Source organism: Temnothorax americanus, unplaced genomic scaffold, assembly GCF_048541705.1.
Source record: "Temnothorax americanus isolate GAGA-0224 unplaced genomic scaffold, ASM4854170v1 Scaffold3, whole genome shotgun sequence".
In the NCBI taxonomy this organism is placed as follows: Eukaryota; Metazoa; Arthropoda; class Insecta; order Hymenoptera; family Formicidae; genus Temnothorax; species Temnothorax americanus.
Window position 1 is genome coordinate 585,971 of NW_027509442.1, and position 18,503 is coordinate 604,473.

Below are 18,503 nucleotides of genomic sequence, written 5' to 3' on the forward strand. Positions count from 1 at the left end.
CGCCGGTCGATCTCTCTGATTCGCGTCGGACTTCGGACTTCGCGACGGACGCGTTTCTATTTATGTATGGAGATTGGAGGGGTAGGTAAAAACCATGCACAGTGATGTAAGTCAAATTTTTTAAAATATTTTCTCGTGTGCATAGATGCAATTTATATATTGTACAGATTGCGAGAAAATATTTTTAAAAGTTTGACTTACACTACTGTGATTTTTGCCCCTCCAAATTTCTTTGCATGCGCTACGCGTGTATTTCGATGTACAATACGTACGCGTATACATATAAATAAAAATCCCGTAGGATCATTAGGGAACGTGTAAATTTATGTTTCAAAAATGTAATTTATCAAACGCATTTTTATCGTAACATACGTGCAATAATTTAAAAAAAATTATCTTTTACCATGAAACATTGCAAGATTGATATGCAATAAGAATTTGGGAAAGTGCAACCTTGTTATCATTTTTGTTCAATTCCAAGAGTAAATATTTTCGTTTCTTATATTATCACCGTGAAAAATTGAATTATGAACAATGATTACCCATATATTTTATATAACCATTTTTAACCTTAATTTAATTTTTAATTAAACACGCGTATCTGGAGAAAATTATATATTCTTTCGTTCTACATTCCACAAAGATATACTTATTTCTAAATATTCCGATCGGTTTCCGCTGAGCGAATCACCGTGTTTTCTGAACGCAGCCAATCTTCCGTTTCGAGGAAGTGACGTCAGACACACGGTGAGTTTCGTGGCGTAATTGCGTAAAGCGGAGTGATCAGTGAGAGTCACGCGAGTCATCTACTTACGTTTCGGTTAGGAGGTCGTTAACGCAGTGTCTGTCGTAATTAATCGGACACCATTCATAATCGAGATTGATGACGGGAAATCGACATTTTTATATGTAATAATCTCTTCCGTTCACTGGTGAGACGTCGTATCATCAGATTAGAATTCTATACCCGATAGGTTAACCACGCTAAATTTAGCCACTGACCGTATTTCAATTTGCGGCACTTCATGCTGTCAAAAAACATCATATTTTATAAACACATATTTTACTTAATAGATTAAACAAGGATTCTATCCGTCAGGGAGAAAAATAGTAATTAATTCTCTTTTATGTGTACAGGTTGACAGTCAGGAAATTGCTGAATACTAAATGACTGTTATTTTGCGAGGACAGAAACAGAGCTGGCGAATTGAACATTATTCTGCAGAAGAAATTCGTCATTTTTAGCACATAGTGCAAAAAGAACGTGCATATTTGAAGTTAAAAATATTGTAAGAAGAAACTGACGATTCTCTCACCTGGTTGTACATACGTACGTTCACTGATACGCATCTCTTCAAGATAATGACCATCCGATGTGAACTTGCACGACAATCGAGCTTTTGAAAATTAAATACAACGTTAATAACTGTAACCGCGCTTTCGGAAAATTTCACGTAAATTCCTTTCAGATGGAAATGGCCACCGAGAGATCTGAATACGTGTTATTGAGCCATGCAACTAGCAAAATTGTCAACTTTTTAACGTTTATTTTTACAAGTTCATAAATGTATATTTTTTTGCACTGTACACTTATAAAAATAACGAGTTTGCTCCACAGAGTAATGTTCAAACTCAGTTCATTCTGTCTGCTGATTACAAAATAACAGAATTTGCAATTTCCTTATCTTGTATGCGTTGCCTCAATATACTTTAGATAAACGTATAAATTACGTAAAATTATTAATACTCAATTACTGGTTTCAATTCTTAATTTTATCAGTTTATCTCTACAATGAAAAATGCTGTTCTGTTTTAAAGAAAACTCTAGCATATATTATTTTTATACCTTTTTTAATGTTATACAATAGTATACTTACTATATATGTATTATTTAATGCATCTGCTTTCACGATTGGAAATATTGCACAATATTGTTAAATTAGATTAAATATTGACGAGATTAAAAGTGAGGGATTAATGGAAAAAGGATTAATTGTGTGCGTATATATGATAAGCTTGTTTGAATTACAATTATACAACAAAATATAGTTACATACTTTTTTACTGCTTACTGTTTCAGGTAACATGAAATTGTGGATCGTGATAGCACACATCACATTGGTCGCCACTAATTTATGGGTTACAGCCCATTTCCAGGAAGAAGTGCCTGAGGATAATGAGTTTGCGGAATTTGAAGATTTCGAAGAGGAAAAACCAAGTGTGCTCATTGAACGTGTACCAGAATTGCCTCAAGAAGAAGAGTTAAATCAAGATTTCGAAGAGGACGATGTCCTGGTTACAGATGGCGATAGTGAATTCGATCACTTCCAAGATGAGGAAGAATTCGAAGGGCTAGACGTTGCGGGAGGTAGCGCTGGTCCAAAAAATGACGAACCTTCCACATTAACCATTACGAAAGTCCCATTTCATCTGCGAGAGAGATGGGACAGTTATTATTTAGAAATACTAATGATAACTGGACTGGTGGTATACTTTATAAATTATATAGTGGGACGTACCAAAAATGCCCATATAGTTGAGCAATGGCTAACGGATCATAAGCAGCTTTTGTTGGATAATTTTTCCCTCCTCGGCCATTCGAGCAAAGCGAATGAGAATGCAAATGATAACGGTTTCATAAGACAGAGCGAATCACAGTACAGTTTGTACTGTTCCGGACGTGTCGGCTGTGACTCAATGCTTATCGAATTGAAATTAATAAAGAGGCAAGACTTGGTCGCTGTATTGGCTCAACTGGTGCGTCCGCAAAACGATCAAGTTCACATAGAGGTGGAGCTCTCAAAAGACGAAGTAGATAATTTCGTTTTAGCAGTTGCCACGAAACGGCTAGCGATGCACTTGGTGCGCGACATGGCTGATATTAGCGTGTATTGTCCGGAGAAACGATCTGGAGAAAAGTTCGGTCTTCCATCAGGCTTTTACGTAATGTCTGAGATTCCAGAAGCAACGGCGGCTATCTTGGACACCAGAGTTCAGCAAGCCTTCTCAAAGTTTGCGCCTTACATAGAGTACATTCACATCAGTGATCAATTCAGTGGACGCAAACCACAGGAGTAAGTAAAAATATATTAACCGTGTATGTTAAATAATGATTTAAATAAATATAATAAAGAACGTGTACAATTGGGAGTATATATCTTCTTTCATGTCAAATCACGATAAATAATATTAACAATACTAATATTTAGTTTAATTCTAGAGACACTACTCAGCTGACGATGCCTGAAGTTAAAAGAATATTGTTGATGAGCCTGAATATAAGTCTTAAAGGGCGCGCATGTAATCCAGAGACTCAAGAAAAACTTAAACCTTTACTTCAACTTGCTTTCTATTTAATCGACAAGCTGAGACGTTTTAAGTTATCTAAAGAGGTCTGTATCTCTTTGCTTCAGAGTGAAACAAACGCTCTTAAAATATTACAATTGTATAAATTTTATTATGTACAGGGTAAAAATAAAGCAGATAAAAATCGGCTCAAAGTGGAGGAAGCCTTCTTGAAAACAACACACGCCGCAAGGGCCGAAGCTGCGGCACAAAGACGGGAGGAGCGTCGGAGAGCCGAGCAGGAAAGAATTCTCCAAGAGGAGGATCCCGATAAACAACGGAAGTGGGAAGAAAAAGAACAACGAAGATTGGCCAAAAAACGTGCCCCCAGAATGAAGCAACTCAAAGTAAAAGCTTTGTGATACAATCAGAATTAATGAGTGGATTACGTATTTTAAGAAACAAATCTAATACTCCATACTCTCGGAAGGGAAAATTCGTAAGTAATTACATCGGAAAATGTACTTCGTCCAAATTATCTACGAAATATGCTAATTTATGTTTTCATTGAGATTCATATATTCACTCAGTGTTCTCACGCGAAGTATCGAACTTATTAAAGAAAGTACAAACGACTGTGAAAAATCCTGCGAATTGTAAGTTTGTTGCGTGATGTATATTTTATTTGCCCTACTGCCAGCTTACATACTTAAATATCATAGAGATATACGATATTCCCTGTTGAAACAAGAATAATAAAATTAGCTTAAACCGCATATACATGATATATTATCATACCCTTTTTTCAATACTATCTTTTACCACTTTTTTAATATCAACGAACTGATGCTATATATATATAAGATAGCCATAAAATCATTGTCTTTTAACACATATATTAAAACAGCATCCAAAAGAGATCCATACTAACATTTCAAGAAACTTTCTTTTTCTCATATTTGAGATAAATGCATCACTAATTCCATAATTTTCAATTTACATTATGGTAATTTCATTCAATAATAATATTATTTGGATGTGTTTAATACTTTTTATGTTGTTATATCCATCATATAAATGGAAGTATAAAAATCGGGCTTAAAGCTTAAAAATATATTATTTATTATACATAATAGTAATAATTAATCGTCTGTTTTCCAAGCAATGTGCCATAATATGCTTAGCATAAATATCTATAATTATAATAAAATAGCAATAACTTAGTATAAATATGTATAATTGTCAGAGCAACAAATTAATTATTTAAAAATATACGTATTAAGTTTAAATGTTGATTTAATTTTTTTTATGTTAACTTTATTGTGACTTGACACGCCAAGTGCGAAGTTAAATATTTTTAGCTTGTATTAAATAATTTATTTTGGACAATAAATTAATGGCCACTATAAGTGAGTATATCGATCGTGTATCAGAAATATTTTAAACAACTTTGAATTTAAAGAACTTTGAATGTTATTTCTTCACTAAAAGAAATAAAAATATTTGAATATAAGATTGCGTTATTTGTATTCTGAAGCTGAAGAGAAGTTAATAGGAAACTTCCGGACTGTGCAGAAGTTTCGTATTACTCTGGATGACTGTTTTGGAAAACAGAAAGTTGTTATCCGACACAAAATCCGCTATAACTATATTGAGTCCGCCGCGGCCAGGACGTTTCTGATTTATCCAAGAGAGAATTGCTTTCTGACAGCGAGGCACCAGATCTCTTTGCAGGGTACCGCACAAATGTTTTACGACGTAGGACGTATCCGGCGTCAGGAGGCATTGCGATATGAACGCGATGTCCAACGATCTGCCCTGTAATTCGACATTCAAGAAATCAATCAATTCGTCCACGCGGACGGTGTCGGGCCACACGGTACGCCATAGACCGGACGGCCACAGATTCGGGTAATTGCGCGCATAAACGTTCCTGTAAATCACGAACACCTGATATCTCTTTAGGGCCAGCCATTGCAGCGTTACGTGATCGAATCTGGATGAGACTGGGCACAATTTTCCGCGGAAAATCTGCATTATTCTGTCTACGAGACGACGATGATCCTGATCCGTGAAGGCATAGAAATGCTGGAAGTCCAGGATAACGATCTCGTTCGCATGCGAGGTGAGCCAATCGGCTACGTCCAGAAGCGGCTTGCTGACTTCCGCGCCGTACAGACCATGAAGGAAGTATATATTATTGGTTCTCGGCTTCGTGGCAACGCGCAGATCTAAATATCGGACTCCGCCGTTAAGCTGTTGCTTGATATCATCGCGTTGTGTAACAGACCAATTTAAAATAATGGGCTTGGCAACGAATGAGCAGTAACGGCCGAGCGTTCGAATATAGGCAGGTTCGTCCGGCCCCACGTCGCTGTTCCTCTCGATCGTATAAGTCATGGTATCGTGAGAACCTGGAAGTTATTAGTTTGTATCACAATCGTCAGTATTCTGGGCGGATACTTGACGCTAAATATAGTTTGATTGCTCATTCGTATCTGCTCTTACTACTGCAATCAAACAACACATATTAAATTGAAATTTGTAAATATGGAGTTTTCAAAGTTCTCTCGCGCTTTTTGAACTCATTTCTTTATTACTAGAAACAGATCTGCTTTGTAGTCAACATTTATAAATTTAAAAAAGAGCTTTGAGCCTCGTGAAATTATGACAAAAGCAAAATAAAATATAAAGTTTAAAATTAAACAACTCTGACAAATGGAATAAAATAATAATTTCGACACTGGCTCTTAAAATAAATTTAGAAAATTTTTCAAAAAAACAAACTTGAAAATTGTAGATAAATATAAAAATTATTCTTGCTTTTATCGAAGTTAACGAAGTCCAAGTACGTCTCATCTACAAATGAGAGGATGAAACGAGCAATATTGAAAAAAACTCTCACGTAAATCAATTTCTACAGGCACGAGCATGAATGCGAAGACCGATTTAAACGTACCGGGTATCGCCAGATGAATTATGGGTATATTCTTGAGTGGCGCCGGAAACCGAGTCATCCAAAATTCCAGATCGTCGGTCAAAACTGCGCCCGGCCATATCGCCATGTTCTCTCCCTTTGCACCACTTTCCATATAGCGTCCGAATCTGCGGCTCTGCGCGACAAAGCGACAATCACGTTTCGGAGCACATCTCCCGTCGGAGATATACAAAGCAAGGAAATCCGAATATCGTTGGGCTCGCGACAGTCACGAGGCGTGACCGCAGGTGTCTACCTGCGCGTAACGGTACAAATGACGCACTGCCTTGATACAATGTCGGCGCTTCATAGACATTCATATACTTTCCCACGGTGATTTCGTGCCCGACCGCGCTAGGCGACTAGCGTACACTCGGTCTGCGTAACCTCGCTCTGATGAATACAGCTCCTGGCTACGTACACATCAGCTGCAATCGCATTTCGACAAGGAACGTAAATTTTTTGCTCCCTCGCAAATCTTTTACGCGATTGTGCTTTTGCGAGATGCAGACTTCGCCAGACGGATGATAATGAAGCGATAGAGCATTTGACGAGATCGCTCAGATCGCCAGCGAGATTTCGAGTCTTCTCCCAGCGGAATAATAAATAACGCTACGCGCGCTCTAGGCTGTTCTGCGCGCACGCGTGGTTTTAATCACGTAATCAATTTTATGAACGTATGGGAATCTTGGCAATTTTGGGCCGCGTTTTTTTAAGCCTTTCTGCATGCCAATATCGGTCGAAAGTCAATTAGTCATTTCGCGTGTATGTGCGTTTTTTAACACACTCTTCGGGATGAAGGAAGTTAGGATAAGAAATATTACTCCAAAGATTCAGCCTCGGGTTTCTCCATCTAGAATTATAAGCGGTACTATATATTATTTGATATTTTTAAGGAACTATTTCTATATTAATTGAAATAGCACACATTCTACTGTTATCCTTAAAAGAAATGTGTTTTTAAGAATCTAAATATTTTATAATATATATAAAAATTATCGACTCGTTCAAGAAATACACAAATATTAAGAGACAAACTACTACGGAACGTGTTGCTCATAAATCTTACGAAATTTTCTAATTGTAAATTTTTCTAAATTCTAATAACATCAATGGAACCTATGTTGAAAAAATAATACTGAAGCGATGTAAAATTATTCCAGCTGTGTTGCATATATTTCTTATTTGCGTGGCATTGTATTGCGTATTTTACCTGATGTGAATCATGGTCTTCGATTATGTTGGAAATGTTATGGTTCTCGAGTATATTCTGGAGTGAATTAATAATCTTCTGTTTCTGATCGGCACAACATGAAGTACATATGTCGCTCGTGCAGACATGCTCTTGCAACTGAAAAAAAAAATTGCTTTTTTGTGTCATGCACACAAGGATATAAATGCTTATAAGTTGCATATGTATTGGAACACATTAGCGATGCGTGCTCGTAATCTAAATATTCGCGCGTTGTAATTATTGAGATATTGATTTAATAAATGCTCAATAATAATATATAAAATATATACAAATATAATATATTGTTGAATTATTAATAATTCAATTTCTTCATATGCATCTTCACGCGTTTAAACATTTATAGCCCCCTACTCTCTACATATATCCAAGAGGCTTACATTACGATCCCTTCCTATAAAAATTGCGACTGTAACAAAACTAGGAAGAAGCCAAGATCTATATGGGGCAAGTTTTCTCCAAGGGACCAAGACTCGACTTGAATCGTAATGCCGTCGAGAAAGGATACTCGCCGTATCTCAGATATATCTCGCATGAAGAAATGATACCTGTAACGCTTCCAGAACGCACCGTTTGGCTTCGTTCAGGATCTTATTCAATTTATCAAATTCCTCGCATTTCTGCCGCACTTCCTCCAGAACCTTTTTCCGGGCTTGCTTGGTCTCCTCCAATTGTCGCTCGAGAACCTTCACCTTCTCCTCCGACTCGACGCATCTCGCCCTATACTCATCCATGACTTGCTCGTAATTGCCGAGCTTCGCGTTCTCGCGTTCTACTCGCCCGTACTCGAGGATCGTGTCCACGTGCTCCTGGGCGAGTTCGTGCATCGCACGTCTGTGCCTCGTCGCGTCCTCCTGCGCAATCCTGGCCTCGCCCTCGAGCAGCTCGCACTGCAGCCTGAGCATACGATCGGTTTCCTTGCACTCCGCGCTCCGCGTTTCCAGGTCCTGGCAGACCTTCAACATCGAATTTAGCTCGTGATTCAGCGCGATATTTCTCCTGACAGCGTTGTGCATCACGTCCGCTATACGGATATTCGTCGCTTCCTTGAATTCCCGAGCAAGCTGCCTCAATCGTTGTTCCATCTCCTTTTGCATTCTAAAAATATAGGATATTATTTGATTGATTATATATTAAATGACTTTTATATAAATAATTTATTAAGAATTATCTCCGAGATATATATAAATCTTAAAAGATGTCGCGTGGGCTTTGAAAACGCTCCATGTATAGCTGTTATTCAAATGTGACATTTACAATATAACAAGGGACATATTTTATTGATTGATCTGTTTACTTAGCCTTGGCAACAATGACTGATTTCTCCGTTTCGTATAGCGTCGTCTTGTGCGATTCCTCCTGTTTCGCCATTTCTTCTTCTTGCACCTCGAACTTACGCATTAAATCCAAACGGGCTAATCTCCAGTCTTCCAATGCGTTCAGCTTCCCAGCTGACGCAAAAGTGAATAGAACACGATTTTTCCTTTATTCATATTTTCTTTTTCGCTCCTGTATTGTGATAATATATTTTGCATTACCTGCGAGTTTCACTTCAGCGCTTAAGTTGCTCTCCATAGTATGATACTCTTGTTCCATTGCGTTTTCTTTCTTTTTGTAATCGGCTTGCTCCTGCTTTCTCAGTTCTTCCATCGCCAATAAACGTTCGTTCAGCTCGCGAGCTTCTTCCATCTTTCCCTCCAAGTCTCGTTTCAAATGCGCCACGATGTCAGATCGGTCCTCTTTCAGCTGCTCGAACTTCTTCGTCAAATTCTTTACCTCGATTTCAAGCTCCTCATTTCGGCTGCGTAGCCTTGAAGCAATATCGGGAGGATAACGTCATTTAAACGCGAGTCAGAGACGGAAGTAAGAAGCAAAGTGTTGGGCTTCGATTCTTAATGAAACAAACCGTGACAGTTGTCTATTGTTGTCTAGAATTTGTTGCTCATAAGACACCGTTTCTCGTTCGTTCATCACTTTTTTCCGTACTTTCTTCTCCTTGTCACCTCCACGTTTCTTCTTTTTGAACATCTTGTTACTTTTATACGCTAGTTATGCGTTGTTCTCCGTGCATGCACTCCCAAATTTTTTTCATTACTTTATCTTAAATTATTTATATCAGAAGCATGTCGTGTTAAATCGAAATTTATGAAAAATCGAGTCGAGAAAATTTTCAAGTTCGATCGGAATTACTGCATTGTGTGCACTACACAACGTCAAACGTCAAACATCAATGCAACTTATCTATTGTATGAATTGTATCTCTTTCTCTCCGTTGCCATAGTAAAGAGATATAACAAACCAAAATATATCTTCTATACAAAAGTATATATAAGTGCACGAGTATCAAGGTATAAGCGTGAATAAATGTCAACACAATGTGATTTAACATAAAATGTCAATTAAAATAACATCGTTCTTATACATATTATAAAAGATCATATTACATAAGGAAATATTAACGAAATATAATATACAAATAGTAAGTAATACTCATATACAGGATATTCCAAATTATCCACTAATACTGCTTAAATATCAATTAAGTTTCTGCTTTAATAGTACGATAGAACCAAAGGAATAAATTTGTATTTTGGTTTTATTCTCGTTGCAATCGTTGCAATATTATGGGCTACGTTACAAACTCTGGTATGTCCTGTATATAATGCAATAGAAACAAGTTGTAAAATAAAAATACCTAATATAAGAAATATCAATATTTGGTATATACTATGGCTCCGTTCCGATATTTACTACTCATTATCAGTGCTGAAAATCTATAACACATATACGTTACGTGCACTATAGATTTTCAGCACTGGCAGGTGAATATCGGAACGCAGCTTACGTATCAATGACACTTGCGCGCTTCCAACATTTTCATTTCAATCTCAATTTTGGCGTATATACAATCTAGTCTTTTTGCACAATTACATTGTTTACACAGCCACTGCAATATCATGCACATAAAGATTGTAATATTCTTTGGCAATAAAACAATTTTATTAGATAAATAATCAACAATTTTTTAATTCGTATTTTATATTACAGCAATATTTTAATATGTATCACGTGTAATCTAAGATAATTACAAATGTGTCACTGAAAAAAGTATGTATAAGTGATTTAGTTGTACAAAATTACCATGAACTAATATTATTGCAAAGATAGTTTAATGTTATATAAGAAAATATGATACATAGAACTGCAAATTTAAATAAATTATTGATATCATTCTGCTTTGCGCAAAAAGAGGGAACTCGAAAACATTATTCGTAATAAACCCGTTCATTTATGGACAATTTCCCCACTCACATGATATTGAGCTTAATGGAACTTTATAAACTAGGAACTAAGCTTAGAGTCCACATATCAGCATACGAGAAGTAACCAAAGTAATTTAAATTAAAACATAAATTATATCAATTATGGCGTTATTACAACTTTCAACAAATTTAGACGTAATCTTCGAAAAGTAAATTACTACGATATATACATTCAACGCACTGAAATATTGAACTCGAGGTTATTCAACTTGCACCATCGGAAGGATGTTATCAAAAATGATGTCCCAATACGAATCTCTTATATAAAATTCTTTCCAATCTTAATCTAGAAAAATCTATGTATATTCATATATGTATATGAGATAAAATGAATGAAAGTACAAAATTTAGTTAACAGGAGGTCTCGGTGGGGGAGGTGGCTGCGGTCTGCGGAAGTATATAATAAGACTAAGCATTCCTGTGAGAAATCCGATAAGGTACAGATCCCAGTTTTGTCCGAGCAATTGATCCCATTTATCCAATTGATCGACTAAACTGAATTCTTGTAGGTAATCGAAGCCGAAGAGGAAAGAAAGTTTGATCAAAGCCAGCGCTACAGGTATTCGCGCATCAGGACTAGCCTCCGCGGCTAAATCGTAGCATCGTTTAGCCAAGTGTCGATCTTTAGCTAAACCTAGGCCGCGTTCGTGCATGTATCCCAAATTGAACATGGCCTGAGCGTTGTGTTGTTGATCGGACGCCGAACGGTAATGGCCCGCAGCAGCTTCGTAATCAACTTTTGTTCCTCTGCCGTAGTAATGCGCATCCCCAAGCTTCACCTGAAGTAAAACATAACTCATTTCACAATGCATTTCAAAATACAGACACAAGTTTTGCTATTTTTGTCAGTAAAATATTTCGATTTGTACACCTACCTGCGCAGCGGAATATCCTTGCGCGGCAGCTCGCGCCCACAGCGCCAAAGCTCTAACTAAGCCCTCCTCTTCCGATAAAATATCGGTTTCTGCTCTGTCTAAAATAAATGCCGCGTTACTCTGCGCAACCTCGTAACCCATTTCGGAAAACAGGGCATAATTGAGGAATGCCTCGTTCACTCTGCCTTCTCTGTAATCGGAATGCGCCACCATCAATCGATCGCTCCATTTCCCTCTTTCGGCAACGTTTTTCATTAATTCCACAGCTGTTGGGCAACTTCTCATCATTCCAGTGCCCGTAGCATGCATCTGAGCGAGATTATAATATGCCAGCACGTGACCAGACTGACTGGCTAAATTGAAATACTTGTTTGCCATTTTGTAGTCCCGCTTGACGCCTATGCCACCTAGGAAATGAATTCAAGTAGATATTAGTCACAAAGCAGTAGGCGGTTATCTATGTAAATGAGAGAGAGAGAGAGAAGACAGAATGGTTATACAACTATGAATACATATACTTACTGAAATACATATTGCCCAACTGCAATTGTCCATCAACCCAACCCTGTTCCGCAGCTTGATTGAAATATTGTAGTGCTTTAGCAGTGTTTCTTTCTACTCCCATTCCGTATAAGTACATCAGACCTAATCCACTCTGGCCTACGGGATTGCCTAACTCTGCAGCTTTTTTAAAATATTTATACGCCGTTTCATTGTCTTGCTTAACAATTTCACTTCCTTCCAAATAAATCTGTGAATACGCGTGAAAAGAATATTGTATAATCGGAATATATCAAACAACTGCAATTTTCCATACATTACGGTAAATACGTGTCTTACAACAACAAGCATCGTTATCAAGATTCCATTTTACCTTTCCAAGAAAAGCCATAGCCACTGGATTGCCAGCGTCGGCAGCGTGTTGAAAATACTGCACGGCTCTTTCGTGATCCAAAGGAACTCCCCTGCCTCCTTGATAATGAAGCTGTCCAAGTCCAACCTGTGCCTGAGTGTCGCCTTTTTTGGCCAACAATTGATAGTACTCTATCAAATCTTGATCAAAAATTCCGGAAGTATATCCCGGATTTTCATGTTCGTCCAAAAGTCGAACCCGTTGAACCACCGGACCGCCACTTAGCGAGACCTCCTCCGCAACCTTGTTCGCTACCTTTCGATAAAAATCTAAAGCACGCTCGCAAGAGGCCGGTGTCGTTACACCTGCCCAATGACGGTATCCCATTACCATTTGAGCGCGAACATCGCCACCAAGAGCAGCTACGGTATAATGAAGCAATGCTTTTCCTTGAGACGCATTAACGCCACCAATGCCAGTCGCAAATAAAAATCCCATTCCCTGTACATAAAAATACAATAATGTAAAATTATAAAATTCTCTCTTTCCCCGCCAAAACTTCATACTCTATACCGCGCGTATACCATATGAGCAGATGGGAGTCCTGTATCTGCAAGTTCCTTGAATACTTTAAATATATTAGGTACGTCGTCAATAGCTACTCTCAGAGAAGTTGGGCCCAAGGGGGTACCAAGTAATCTCGCCCACGCCAATATCGATCTGGCCTCTCGATGGCCTAACTTGGCCGCTTCGACGAGCAGCCTATAACCTTCGTGCTTGTTAGCGCGCATCGCATTTATGATACTTTCCGCTTTCTTGAACAACTGCTCGGCTAAGAAAAAAAAGTTGTAACAGCAATGAAGATCAAGATCGTTGCTCAATCGTGCCATTCGACGAGAACGAAGCGTATCCAAATCCCGACGTACCTGCCTGTTGTTCCAGGGACATTGGCTCTTGGACCTCCTCCTCGAGCGTGTCGTACAGCTCTCGAGCCTCCCAGGATTCCATATCCTCCTCATCCAATGGCCTTTCGTTTATAACCAAGGAGTCCGTGTCCTCGGTCCGAGCTATCATCGTCTTCATCCATACGTTTCTCGTCCCCGGATTGTCCGGGGTCTCCTTGCCCGCGGCCTCCGTCTTACCTTCCCCGTCCTCCTTCCCGCCGGAGGCGGTCTGCTTGCCGATCTTCTCGTAGATCGGATCGGATGCCGGGACGAGCTTCAGTATCCGGTCGCGCAGGGCACTCAGCTCGCGCAGCTGCTCGAAGGCATTCTCCATATCCTCGATCGCGACCTCCTCCTCGGTCTCCTCGTTGCCGTTCGACTTCTGCGCGATGTCGCCGCGCTTCTTCGAGCCGCTCTCGAGCTCGGCGGCGCTCAGGCAGAACAGCGCCAGGAGCAGCAGGAACGCGACGCCTCCGTTGGACTTCATGGCTTCTCCGCGGGCGAGAATTTTAAACGCGAGCCCACCACCACCACCACCTCATTACAGAACCTACAACGCCGGTGATGACCCCAACATGCTCGTCGCCCTCACGGGGCACCGGGGTTTTTACACGGTGGGGAGCGCGCGATTGATCGGCACTCGATACGCACATACGTGGACATTCGCGAGAACCGTCTCGCCTCGCCTCTTCGACCAATTACGTCATTGGGACACGTCAATACGCATCTTGCCGCGGCGAGAGACCGAGAGACGTGGACGTGGACGTGGACGTGGACGCGCGTCAACAAAAACAACGCGGGCGGCCCCGCGCGAAGAACCCTCTTTTGCGAACCGTTCGAGACCACGTCGCCGTCGCCGTCGGCGCGCCTAGCGACTCGTGCGACGAGCGACGACGATACACCGGACACACGCGTTATTACGAAACCCCGCGCGGGAAAACATCAGCCGAGTCAGCTGTTCGCGCTCCGCTAAAACCGCGTACGCGTATTCGCCATAACAATAGCGCGCTGCCCGCTGCTGCCCGTGCCCCGTGCCCGAGCCCCGAGAGCCCGTCCGCGGTCCGCGTCGCCGCACTCGCCGCTCGCCGCTCGCCGCGCAGAAATACGTTGTTACACACTTACACCTTGTTTACACTCTAGTTTACACCGCGCAGTCCGCGCCAGCGCGCAACATCGGCGACACGTCGACCGTCGGGCGTCGATCGACCTCGCGAAGTCGTATGACGGAGGGAGATATTTTATTCCTTTGAAATATTGAGATTAGACGTTAGAACTCTGGACGTTACACTTGTTCTTTGCCCTCGCTCGAAACGCGTAATGACGACGTAACGTAAGGTACACGCGTTGCCTTTATATACATTATATTAGATAAGAATAGATAAGTAGAGGAAAACATGATAAAATAATGTATAGTCTCATCCGATTAACTTGATCCTCCGGGGGGACAGTTAGAAAGAGATGCAGAGTGAGTTTAATCAGAGACTGCGAAATCGGCTTAGTGTCTTCGACGGCTCCGACGTGTTAATTGAGCCGCCGAGTTGCCCCAATAACTGCACGTTTTTCTTTCTTTTTTTAGCGTATACTCTACCAGCTGGGAGATGATGTGGACGTTTTTAACCCCTTTTATGGATTATACAGCGCAAAGCCTGCGGTATACGGTGTGTTTAAATCGCATCTGATCCACCATGTGAGCTATATTGAGCTACGTGTATATGCCAGCTATGAAGCTAGAAATTTTGTGCGTTTTTTATAACTGTCATGCGTGAGCGTGCTAATTTTTGAATATAGAACCGATGTTTTTGCTGATTTGGGTACTAGATAAATTAAATATAACATATGGAACTAGCAGTAATGCACGATAAGCATGATATTAGTAAAAGTCGTTACATATAAACGACGCACATAATACATATAATGATTCTTTTTTTTAGGGGATAATTCGAATAACAAAAATTTCATTTTCCTCTCGATTACTCTGATCTCTAATGGACTAACGTTTAAAAAGTGTTATTTGGACTGTGCGACAACCGCGCAAGCGTCAGCAACCATGTTGAATAACAGTTGTTTTGTGACACGTTTGAATCCACCAATCAGATCTGTTTACCGAAGGTCGATCTACGTTTTCTGCTATACGTTTTCTGAACGCAGCGTTAAGCCCCTTGCACAATGTCAGGCAACAGGCAATAAGGAACGGCGGAGAATAGAAATCAGAAATCATGTATAAATGCCGAATAAACGGTAGTGGAACAGGCAATATAGACACAAGGTTTCCGTTACGTTGAAAATTCTTAGCCTAATTGCCCGTTGCCAACCAATCATATAGCATTCGAATTGTTTAGGTTGTAATTAACGAATTTTTGGTTATTTCCTGTTCCTATTGCCCGTTGCCTGGCATTGTGCGAGGGCCTTTATATGTCTTTTTTGTTTCCGGGTCAGACATTTTATAAAATTGGACGCGACGCATGTAGATTGTAATTTCTATTGATCGATTTAATTTATTCGTTTCTTAATCTTTTTGTTCAATATCTTTTCACACCTGTCAAAGGCACCTGTTTGCACCTTAAAAAATTAAAATTTTAATCGGACACGATTCTGGGGCTGCGTTTGAAAACCACTTTCTCAGCGTCCTTGCTCAACTTTCCATAAAGTAATTAATTAAGATAGAACACGACGCTCTGGCGCTAAGAGCGCGTGCGGTTCTCGAACGCAGTCCTGAGTTATAAACCGAATATTTTGAATGTGATTTGAAAATGCTCAATCCGGAAATGGAAGGCAATTAATATATGTGCATATGCATACATACATTGCGGCGTCATAATATTTATGTGTAAAAATGTCGCAACACGTAAAGTTGCGTCAATTTTCACGTGTTTGGACCTTTCTTTTTTAAATATTCGTGCATTTATTTAGATTTTTATATATAACGGTACGTCTTTTACGCGAGTAAAAGATTAACACTAGAATAGCTATCCCTCCATCAAAATAAACAATCCCTCCATCCAAATCAAAACAACATTAGTTGTGTTAAACGTGTATATAAGACTCAAACAACTCATACGATTTTAATTCAAGGAATATAATAGTTTGAATTGTATATATTTGTATTTTACAATCATAATGTATGTTCAAAGGTGATGCGAATATATCTCGTCAACTGTAAGTACGTCAAAATTAGTGCGAATTCATGCGTTAAAACGTTTGCGACTGTATTAATCCAAAGGAAAAGCATCCAAAGAGGTGAAGTTTAATTGCGTCTTGTATCGAGTCTTTTCCTTTAATGTCTCGCTGCGCGCTCTCCTTGCAGCAGCTGGCAAGGTACAGCGATTAAACAATTCCGTCGAGACAGTGAGCAAAGTGCCCGCAATAGATTGCAATGGTAGCAGCTCAGAGATATTATGTTGCAACAGATCCGGTGTTTTGCCGGCAAAACCTGCCGATATGATTTATGACGGTAGATTGTCAGTAGAAATCGAGCATATCTGTAAAGCGTCGTCTACAATGGCAGCAGGAGTATGCGGTGAGACGTAAATGCAGTAAGCTGTTGGCCAACCACGGTCGATTATTCTTGAATTGTATAAAAATCCCACTAAGGCCGTGGCACATAGAAAGACTTTAAGCAGTAAAACTTAAGCAGTAAGCAAATCAGCCACGCACAGTCGAGAACTTGAGGCACGGCCCTAAGCGGTAGCGAATCCATATACCGTTGATTTCCTTATTGCTCAAGTTTCACTGCCTACGTTTTTCCATGTGCCCACGGCCTTTTAATCGATACTTATCGCTTACGTCTTACCGTATATACTCCTGCCGCCATTGTATAGACGACGCTTTATTTCATAAATATTTAAATGGAATACATTATTTAAATTTTGAATAGTTACGAAATGGTAAATTTTTTGCTCAGTTTTTGTAGTCAATCCTGCCATCATATTCCGTTATATTTCTGTATATTGACAAAATTTGCAGCGAACACTTTCACAAAAAAATATGTTGGTTCACAAAAAAACAGATTTGGTTATCCGAAGTTACATACACGAGTTGTTCGAAAAGTTTTAAGCAATGCGTATGACGCAAAAGTATTTCAAAAAAGGGTGGAACACATTCTTTTTTTACAGCAGGAATGCGAAACTTTCGAAAGATTGTTGTCAGAAGAATATATACAATTTTGACGTTACTTCTAAATACCGAAAATTATAATTCCGGCCGTAAATTGTAATTACAAAGCGTATAACAAACTTTGACTTATTTTTCGCTTGCGGAGATTCAGATATTTAATCGAACATTTGGAAAAAAAATAGAAATTAATGAATTAAAAAAAGAAGTCTGCAAATATAATATATCAAAAGAAAAATCTAAAACCTAGTTAACGCATACTTGTGCAGTCAACAACATCTTTCAAAGTTCAAGGTACAGATACAGATTTTCGTTATGATTATCGTCGCTGATATTATTTCGCTCTTGTTTTAAAATGAAATAACAATAAAGAAATGTTACAAAAAGTTTTAAAAATCTCAATTTAAGATATTATATTTAATAAGTTCGTTTCCCCCCGTTGAAGATGTTTATTCATTTCGGGAGACAAATGCTGAGACATTCATTATATATATGCGACAAATGTGATATTAAGAACATATCTAATCGGACTGCTTAAAGTAGGTATATTGATTTAATGTATATTTTAGGCTGTGTACGACGAAAATAACGAAGAGAGTAAACAAAATGAGAACACACACACATATTACGTACATATACAATAATAATAATATACATAAAAATAAAGTATATGCGTATTTATATTTAAATACAATAATTTTCATAAATTGGGATTTCTAGATAATTTTTTATAATATCAATACTTTTGTAGAAATTTCTCATAAATAATGACATTAATGACGATAATAATATCTCATAAATAATGACAATAATATAATAAATAGAGAACATCGAAATTATTATATTTAGCGCATTGTATTTTTGATTAGAGAAATAAATTTAAT

At 38.9% G+C, this 18,503-nt stretch overlaps 4 protein-coding genes across 11 annotated transcripts; 1 reads left to right on the plus strand and 3 right to left on the minus strand.

Moving 5' to 3' along the window:
• The first annotated feature begins 47 nt into the window (after nucleotides 1–47).
• On the plus strand, nucleotides 48–3,921 carry LOC143900140 (PAT complex subunit CCDC47-like). 7 transcript variants are annotated; one of them, XM_077411137.1, is made up of 5 exons: nucleotides 798–932; nucleotides 1,138–1,330; nucleotides 2,081–3,074; nucleotides 3,221–3,392; nucleotides 3,468–3,921. In XM_077411137.1, exons 3-5 carry the CDS (start codon nucleotides 2,086–2,088, stop codon nucleotides 3,705–3,707), a joined length of 1,401 nt encoding a protein of 466 aa, XP_077267263.1. In that variant the 5' UTR covers nucleotides 798–932; nucleotides 1,138–1,330; nucleotides 2,081–2,085; the 3' UTR covers nucleotides 3,708–3,921. The 7 variants fall into 7 exon arrangements, with proteins under 7 accessions (XP_077267262.1, XP_077267263.1, XP_077267264.1 ...); XM_077411138.1 differs by having other exon boundaries at nucleotides 1,138–1,326; XM_077411139.1 differs by having other exon boundaries at nucleotides 1,138–1,322.
• LOC143900142 (PI-PLC X domain-containing protein 3) lies at nucleotides 3,896–6,819 on the minus strand. 2 transcript variants are annotated; one of them, XM_077411145.1, is made up of 2 exons: nucleotides 6,245–6,819; nucleotides 3,896–5,699 (listed from the first exon to the last, which is right to left on the minus strand). In XM_077411145.1, the coding sequence occupies exons 1-2, from the start codon at nucleotides 6,375–6,377 to the stop codon at nucleotides 4,834–4,836; spliced, it is 999 nt and encodes a 332-aa protein (XP_077267271.1). In that variant the 5' UTR covers nucleotides 6,378–6,819; the 3' UTR covers nucleotides 3,896–4,833. The 2 variants fall into 2 exon arrangements, with proteins under 2 accessions (XP_077267271.1, XP_077267272.1); XM_077411146.1 differs by having other exon boundaries at nucleotides 3,896–5,795; nucleotides 6,245–6,386.
• A 159-nt stretch (nucleotides 6,820–6,978) lies between these two features.
• On the minus strand, nucleotides 6,979–9,768 carry LOC143900141 (cilia- and flagella-associated protein 157). The gene is made up of 6 exons (XM_077411144.1): nucleotides 9,421–9,768; nucleotides 9,053–9,324; nucleotides 8,812–8,965; nucleotides 8,063–8,612; nucleotides 7,476–7,613; nucleotides 6,979–7,115 (listed from the first exon to the last, which is right to left on the minus strand). The coding sequence occupies exons 1-6, from the start codon at nucleotides 9,540–9,542 to the stop codon at nucleotides 7,083–7,085; spliced, it is 1,269 nt and encodes a 422-aa protein (XP_077267270.1). The 5' UTR covers nucleotides 9,543–9,768; the 3' UTR covers nucleotides 6,979–7,082.
• A 988-nt stretch (nucleotides 9,769–10,756) lies between these two features.
• Nucleotides 10,757–14,616, minus strand: Hrd3 (HMG-coA reductase degradation 3). Its single transcript, XM_077411127.1, has 6 exons — nucleotides 13,492–14,616; nucleotides 13,150–13,397; nucleotides 12,587–13,066; nucleotides 12,235–12,463; nucleotides 11,713–12,119; nucleotides 10,757–11,616 (listed from the first exon to the last, which is right to left on the minus strand). The coding sequence occupies exons 1-6, from the start codon at nucleotides 13,994–13,996 to the stop codon at nucleotides 11,185–11,187; spliced, it is 2,301 nt and encodes a 766-aa protein (XP_077267253.1). The 5' UTR covers nucleotides 13,997–14,616; the 3' UTR covers nucleotides 10,757–11,184.
• Between the last annotated feature and the right edge of the window lie 3,887 nt (nucleotides 14,617–18,503).

Coding starts and splice junctions, on each gene's coding strand:
- LOC143900142 (XM_077411145.1), bottom strand. CDS start 6,377: ATGGAAAGTGGTGCAAAGGGAGAGAACATGGCGATATGGCCGGGCGCA. Junction 5,700..6,244: donor AATTCATCTGGCGATACCCG/GTACGTTTAAAT, acceptor AATAACTTCCAG/GTTCTCACGATACCATGACT.
- Hrd3 (XM_077411127.1), bottom strand. CDS start 13,996: ATGAAGTCCAACGGAGGCGTCGCGTTCCTGCTGCTCCTGGCGCTGTTC. Junction 12,120..12,234: donor GTTGGGCAATATGTATTTCA/GTAAGTATATGT, acceptor TTCATTTCCTAG/GTGGCATAGGCGTCAAGCGG. Junction 11,617..11,712: donor AAGGATATTCCGCTGCGCAG/GTAGGTGTACAA, acceptor GTTTTACTTCAG/GTGAAGCTTGGGGATGCGCA.
- LOC143900140 (XM_077411136.1), top strand. Junction 3,075..3,220: donor AGTGGACGCAAACCACAGGA/GTAAGTAAAAAT, acceptor GTTTAATTCTAG/AGACACTACTCAGCTGACGA. Junction 3,393..3,467: donor GTTTTAAGTTATCTAAAGAG/GTCTGTATCTCT, acceptor TATTATGTACAG/GGTAAAAATAAAGCAGATAA.
- LOC143900141 (XM_077411144.1), bottom strand. CDS start 9,542: ATGTTCAAAAAGAAGAAACGTGGAGGTGACAAGGAGAAGAAAGTACGG. Junction 9,325..9,420: donor AACAATAGACAACTGTCACG/GTTTGTTTCATT, acceptor TATTGCTTCAAG/GCTACGCAGCCGAAATGAGG. Junction 7,116..7,475: donor AAGACCATGATTCACATCAG/GTAAAATACGCA, acceptor TTATAATTCTAG/ATGGAGAAACCCGAGGCTGA.